Genomic DNA, 6,661 nt, shown 5'->3' with positions numbered 1-6,661 from the left:
GGATGACCTTGGGTCAGTCACAGCTCTGTCAGAGCTCTCTCAGCTCCACCCATTTCACAGGGTGACTGTTGTGGGGATAATAATAACATACTTTGTAAACCCCTCTGAGGGGGTGTTAAGTTGTCCTAAAGGGCAGTATATAAACTGAATGTCATTAAATCGAATGCAAAATATTAGTTACAAAATGGAAAGAATAAGGGGGATTTATTATTGCTATAGGTCATTGTCCTCCCAAACAAGCAGATCAAATTTTGAAATAATGTTTATGACCCACTTCTGAGAGAAACAGGGACTTGAAGCAAGGATAGTTGTTGATTCAAAGCGAATTACATTAAATGCTTTCTCAAATTTGTCATGTGCTGGTTCCTACGGTAATTCCTCTTAACTAAAAATGCTAAGAATTGTGCCGTTCCTATAAAGCCAATAAAATGTTTAGGGATAAATGTATCATCGTGAAATGAGAATCTTTATAAAGATAATTGCCAAAAAGTTTGGACAAGAGTTATTGAAGATTTGCAAAGATGGGAAAAATTAAATATTTCATGGCTAAGAAGAATCTCAGCTGTCAAAATGAATATCTTACCCAAATTGAATTTTTTATTTCAAATTATTCCAATTCATATAGAACAAAAGACTCTCAACAAGTGGCAGAAAGTAATAAATGACTTCATATGGAAAGGAAAGAAACCAAGGATAAGATTCAAAGTACTACAGGACGATAAAAACCGTAGAGGACTGGCAGCACCAAATATCAAACTGTATCATCAAGCAGCGGCATTAATTTGGATAACAAATTGGATTACAAATCCAAGTAGCCGACATATCAAATTGGAGACAGTGGATGCTAAAGAAGGCATCCAGAATTATTTATGGATCAAGAAATCATGGAAATCCATTCACAAACAGTATAGGATAGGACCCATATTATAAGGGATGGATTGCTTAAAATATGGTTTCAATGCAGAAATGGATTGAGTCCCCATTGATGTTGCCAATTAATGCTCACTATGACGCAGCCACAAGAAACAGAATTGATTAGCTCACCTAAGAATCAATGATGGATAAAAAAGGAAATGTAAAAACCTGGCAAGAAATCCAAGCTCAAGGTAAAAATATTCTATGGCTGATATATCATCAAACAGTATCAAGAGACTAAAGGAACAAACTCTTAACAAAGGTGGTAGGTTGAGAGAAAAAACACAATGTGAACTATTAATATCTGGAGATCTGAAGCATCTCTTGAGGAAGATTAATAAAATCTTATTGCAATATCATACAGAAACGGAGTAAGTAAAAACTTGTATGATAAAATGGACGGAAAACTTCGGAGAAACTATCCCAATGAACATATGGGAACATTTATGGACTAAGGACATCAGATTTACAGACTGTCAGTTATTGAGAGAGAATTGGTATAAAATGTTCTTTAGATGGTACACTACTCCCAAAGACATTGCGAGAATTAGTAAGGGTTACAGTGGACACTGCTGGAAATGTCAAAGCATGGATGCAACATTTTATCATACATGGTGGACCTGTAAAAAAACATGAAAATATTGGATAAAGATACATGAAGAGATGCAGAAGATTCTCAAACTTGGATTTGAGTTATATCAGAAAAATATGCTTTTAAATATCCTACCAACTAATATTAGAAAAGAACAGGGAGATCTTTTCTGTTACATGGTGACAACAGCAAGAGTACTATTTGCAGCAAAATGGAAAAGTGTTCTGTTAAAGTGGAGAGATAAGATTCATGAATCAATGGCTAAACCAGGGCTTTTTTTCAGCAGGAACGCAGTGGAACGGAATTCCAGGACCTCTTGAAAATGGTCACATGGCTGGTGGCCCTGCCCCCTGATCTCCAGACAGAGAGGAGTTTAGATTGCCCATCTGTTAAAGTGGAGAGATATGATTCATGAATCAATGGCTAAACCAGGGCTTTTTTTCAGCAGCAACGCAGTGGGACGGAGTTCTGGAACAGCTTGAAAATGGTCACATGGCTGGTGGGCCTGCCCCCTGATCTCCAGACAGAGGGGAGTTTAGATTGCCCATCTGTTAAAGTGGAAAGATTCATAAATCAATGGCTAAACTGACTATCTATCTATATAATAGACCGATAGCCGAATTTTGGGGGAAATGGAAGGATTTCTTTGACTACTTAGGTAAAAATTAACTTTAATTAAGGCAACTTAGTATAAAGACAAGAATTAAAAGTAAAAAGCTGATACTGTAGTTTGTATAAGTAAAACTAACCAAGGAGAGGGAAGGAGAACTATTATGCTTCTATGTTTAGGTATGGTAAATTTTGTATGTATTCCTTTATTAGTTCAATGTAAGTTTAAATGTAGTGCTTGTACAATTTTCAAAAGAATTTTATATGTACTGTTTATATAAGGTTATATGCATCTCAACTCAATTTCCAGTCTAGTAATTGTATAATCTTTTATTATGCACTTTCTATTTTCACATCTTTTTCTTTTTAAATAAAATCTTTTTTTTAAAAAAAAGCTAAGAACTCAATAAGAAACACATTTTAGGCTGTAAGTGATGGTGCAATATTTCCCAACCCAGAGCTGACAACTCTATTTTAGAATCCCAGTTTCTATGCAAGAAACAAACCACAGTTTAGCATATACTAATTCAGACTGCATATCAAACTGAAGTTTCTTTCAAAAGATGAAATCTTCAATTTCAGCTCTGCATGAGGGTGGGAGGGGGGTAGGGTATGGGGCTGACAGTTTATAGTGCCTGAATGCAGCCATGTGTCTTTTTTTTATAGGGATCAGACAAGATAAATGGAGTAAGCGCCTCTGAAAAGACACAACAAATTAGCAGTTACATCTTCTGTAAAAGAGCATGAGAGGCCCTATGAGAGGCTTTATTGTAAAACAAAAATGGGACTGGTGGAGTCAGTCTCTCCTAGCTTTGCGTCAACTTATTCACACACTAATTATTGACAGCAGTAATTCCAAGTTGGGTGTCTGGCAGTCAGAATTCTGATGCTTTTAAACTATCCCAGGAAACTGAAATGTGGTTGGATGAAGCTGTTTAAATTTCCCTTCATGCTTGGTCCTAACACATCCTTTACCTTTAATTCCTACAACATCAATGCAATATTCTTTAGTCACATACAAAGATATTTGGCCATTTTAATTACCGTACTTGATATCGCTAAAATTCCTGTTCTGTTCTTTCTAACACCAAATAATTTGTGGCATTCCTTTCCCTACAGCCACTCTTTAAGCAGGAATTAACCTTTTACTTTCCCCCCCTGCTGTTGTTTAACCAAGAGTGCTGGCTTGCTATACACGACCCTGGCTCTTTCTAAGGCATGAAGGGTCTAACTGGGAGGGGGGCTCAGCATTCAAATGCTTTGAAAATTAAATATTTTCTTCTCCCTCTTCAAACCTCATCTCTGGCCCTGAAACTCATCAAGTAGCAAAATTAATATGCTGCAGTTCTTTGTTTTCACACACTAAGACAATGTACCCTGATAGCTAATACAATAGTGCCATCTTTATTCTAGCCTGAAGCTTTTGTATAATAGTTCATTGTGTGGAGAAGGTAATGCAGAGGGAGTTCAGATATAAAGCAAAGATCAGAGGGGAAGTAGAAATAGTTCTAAATCTTTCACATTTTGACATTTGTTGTCGTTTCACACTAAAATCCATTGCCAAAAGAGAAGGATCTTGCTTCCCATTTTCAAGCCAGCCCATTTAAAGAATTCTATGTTACAGTGTATTTTAAACTCTTATTTTTTCCATACGAAAGTTATCCCGCATTTTTGATATCACATACAACTGTAACCTGAATAAAGCCTCCAGTAGAGTTATGAATAATTATTGTGATATCAGTTTACTATCCTGATTTTTATGTGGTAAAAATATTCAAATAACTTCCATTTCAGTCTTCTGGTTTTTTACTACCTCATGAATGAACTTTTCTATCATTTTAAGAACATACAAAAGGGCTCTTTGAGAAGCTCTTCCATAACCCGAAAGTCGGAATTGCCAATCCCCCTCCCCCAAGATAAAATATTTCATTGAAATCAAAGCCTCTTTCTTTTTAACCTCACAAGGAAATTCAGTTCACCTCTCCTGGACTTCTGCGGCTCAGTACATGAAAGTTTAACATGACGGCCTCATTCTCGATTAAGCTCATTCATTTTCCATGAGGGATTCTTTATTTTTTCTGCTCCTCCAAAAGGAAACTAAAGGCCATTCCCCTAATTTCACACCTTAAGGGAAAGCCTGATCTCTGATACAAATTACTGCCTTTTCCATGCTGTCTGCTACATGTCTTCCCTCTCACAAAAACACCCATACGTACACATCGTACATTCCATGTTGACATACAATGAAAATATTACAACCAAAACCTCATCAGAAGAAAGTAGGGTTTTTTTGACCTTCTCCCCATCACTGTTGATAATAGAAAGCAGCTTTAAGAAGCACCTAAATCAAGAAGTGTCGTGCTTTTCTGTAGGGATATATTATTTTTTTCTTATTGCCAGTAAAAGTAACCAAAAAAAAGAAAATCTAGTTAAAATTATCAAAAAGAGTCCAGTAGCACCTTTAAGACTAACCAATTTTATTATAGCATAAGCTTTCGGGAATCAAGTTCTCTTCATCAGATGCCTGATCAAAACAGTTTTGATCAGGCATCTGATGAAGAGAACTTGATTCTCAAAAGCTTATGCTATAATAAAATTGGTTAGTCTTAAAGATGCTACTGGACTCTTTTTGATTTTGCTACTACAAACTAACACGGCTAACTCCTCTAGTTAAAATTATATAATCAATGCTGGTCTGGTTCTCACAAGAAGTTAAAAGAGAGAATTAAGTTAGATTGTATTAAGGTAGAGTTAAAAAATGTTATAAAACTTGGTATGTGTAGATCTTACCAATCAAGTGAGGAAAAATGGATAGCATTGAATAAATTCTCTGGCACAGGGCACCAAGAGTGGGGGAGAAGACGAAGGAAGCATTGAAGAATTTGGTAGCATTTAACAGGGTTTGCAATGGGACCAATAGAGAAAATAATGGTAGTGCTACAGAAGGGTCAGTCCTGTGTGTGGTTGGTAACGATGGAGCGGTCTGGAAAATGGGGAGGGGAGCTGTAGCTTAGGAAGAGTAGCAAGAGAAGAAAAGAATTCAGTGCTTTGTCCAGGTAAAATCAGTACCGTATTCAGCGCGGAGTGACCCCTCCAAGTGGCTCAGCACGTGGCGAAATGCGAGCGGCCAGCAGACAGGCCAGCACAATGCCCACTGCTTGCATGAGTGCCAGCCCAAGCGCAGCAGTGGCAATGTAGAACATGTTGTCACTGACAAAGTGGTAGACCTTGCTGAAGCATCCATTGCGGTAAATGCCCCGGGCATCTGAGGCAAGAGGACTGTGCAGGCAACCTTTACGGGTCCGACAACAGCTCATGGGCACTGAACCATTGGGTGCTTGTTGCTCCATAGCCCAGGGAGAGGAAAACCAATCACGGTAACTCTCTACTCCACAGCAGTCCAAGGTACGTTGGAGAGAATCCAGGGCCTCTGCCTTTTCCTCATCCTCCGTGTAGGAACGTATGGCTTCTCGCAGCCCATTCTGGAAACCTTCAGCAATATCCTTGCGGTAAAATAAGCTTGAGAGTCCTGCTGCTAGGCCAGCCACCAACACAGCCAGCTGAAAGCCCCCATAGGTGCGCAGCAGGCAACGGTGTTCAGTTGCTGCACTGACACAACCCAGAAAGCCCCACACAATGACTGCAGTGCCAGTAGCCAACAAGATGATGGGAGTATTAGGATACTCATTGGTAGACAACACCAGGTAGGTGCCCAGTGAAATCTTGGCCCAAATGCCAATGGTAAGCATAGTCAGCCCCGCTGCCCAGAAGACAAAACTGAAAGCCATTAGAGAGAGCTTGAGCAGAGCCATACTACCTTTTGGGTGATGCCCGGGAAATTTCTTAGGTGCCGAAGACAGGTTCTGGGAAAGGTAGTCACACTTGCGTGCTGCTGATGGGTGCTTCTTGAGGTCACCTTTAGATGATGTTCTGTTGTAGTTGTGGCTAATCTCCACCTTGTGAGCTGGGTCGTGATGGGCGCCTTCGCTGAGGATGCCCGAAGCTTGTTGGATGTTTCTTAGAGACGCTTTTGCCAGGTGACGATATTGGGCCGTGTTCCTTGTTGCTCCTGGATGCTGGCAACGGCTGCAGATGGCTTCCCAGCCCAGCCCTTGCAGAGGGCGATCGGTGGCACTCTCTGCAAGCTTTATGGGATCCGATTCTAGGATACTCCCCTCTTTCTCTTGATAGTTGCTTTCTAACCTAGCTGCAGTTGGCGCCCCCAGAGTCTGGGATTCCTGAAAATTATGGGGAGAATCACACACCGCAAAACCAGTCTGGCAGTCTCTCTGGTCAAATTGCCGGCTTGAGTGTTGAGCGGCTGGGTTTGTAGTAAAAGCTGATCCTGATGCACCAGAGGATCCCCACGGAGATGAGGACCTCCTCTTCCTTGGACTGGCATGCAACCACTCCAAAGATTCCCATCCTTGCCCGTCCGCCTCTGACTGCATGCCCCGCCTTGGCGTGGCAGCTGCTAATTCACTTGTCATGGTCTCTGGTTTCCTTGTTCTCAGAAGCTTTTATAGTTGAGCAATTTTTTTTTCC

The 6,661-nt window shown here is 40.1% G+C and overlaps 1 protein-coding gene across 1 annotated transcript; it reads right to left on the bottom strand.

The window, feature by feature from the left end:
- Positions 1 to 5,190: 5,190 nt before the first annotated feature.
- Positions 5,191 to 5,928, bottom strand: LOC129335353 (tetraspanin-7-like). Its single transcript, XM_054987788.1, has one exon. It carries the CDS (start codon positions 5,926 to 5,928, stop codon positions 5,191 to 5,193), a length of 738 nt encoding a protein of 245 aa, XP_054843763.1.
- Between the last annotated feature and the right edge of the window lie 733 nt (positions 5,929 to 6,661).

Source organism: Eublepharis macularius, chromosome 9 (assembly GCF_028583425.1).
Source record: "Eublepharis macularius isolate TG4126 chromosome 9, MPM_Emac_v1.0, whole genome shotgun sequence".
NCBI lineage: Eukaryota > Metazoa > Chordata > Lepidosauria > Squamata > Eublepharidae > Eublepharis > Eublepharis macularius.
Note: the sequence above shows the minus strand (reverse complement) of the source record. Positions and strands in the feature narration are given on the sequence as shown.

What these genes read in the sequence shown, in the direction of transcription:
- LOC129335353 (XM_054987788.1), bottom strand. Translation starts at nt 5,928, where the DNA reads ATGGCTCTGCTCAAGCTCTCTCTAATGGCTTTCAGTTTTGTCTTCTGG.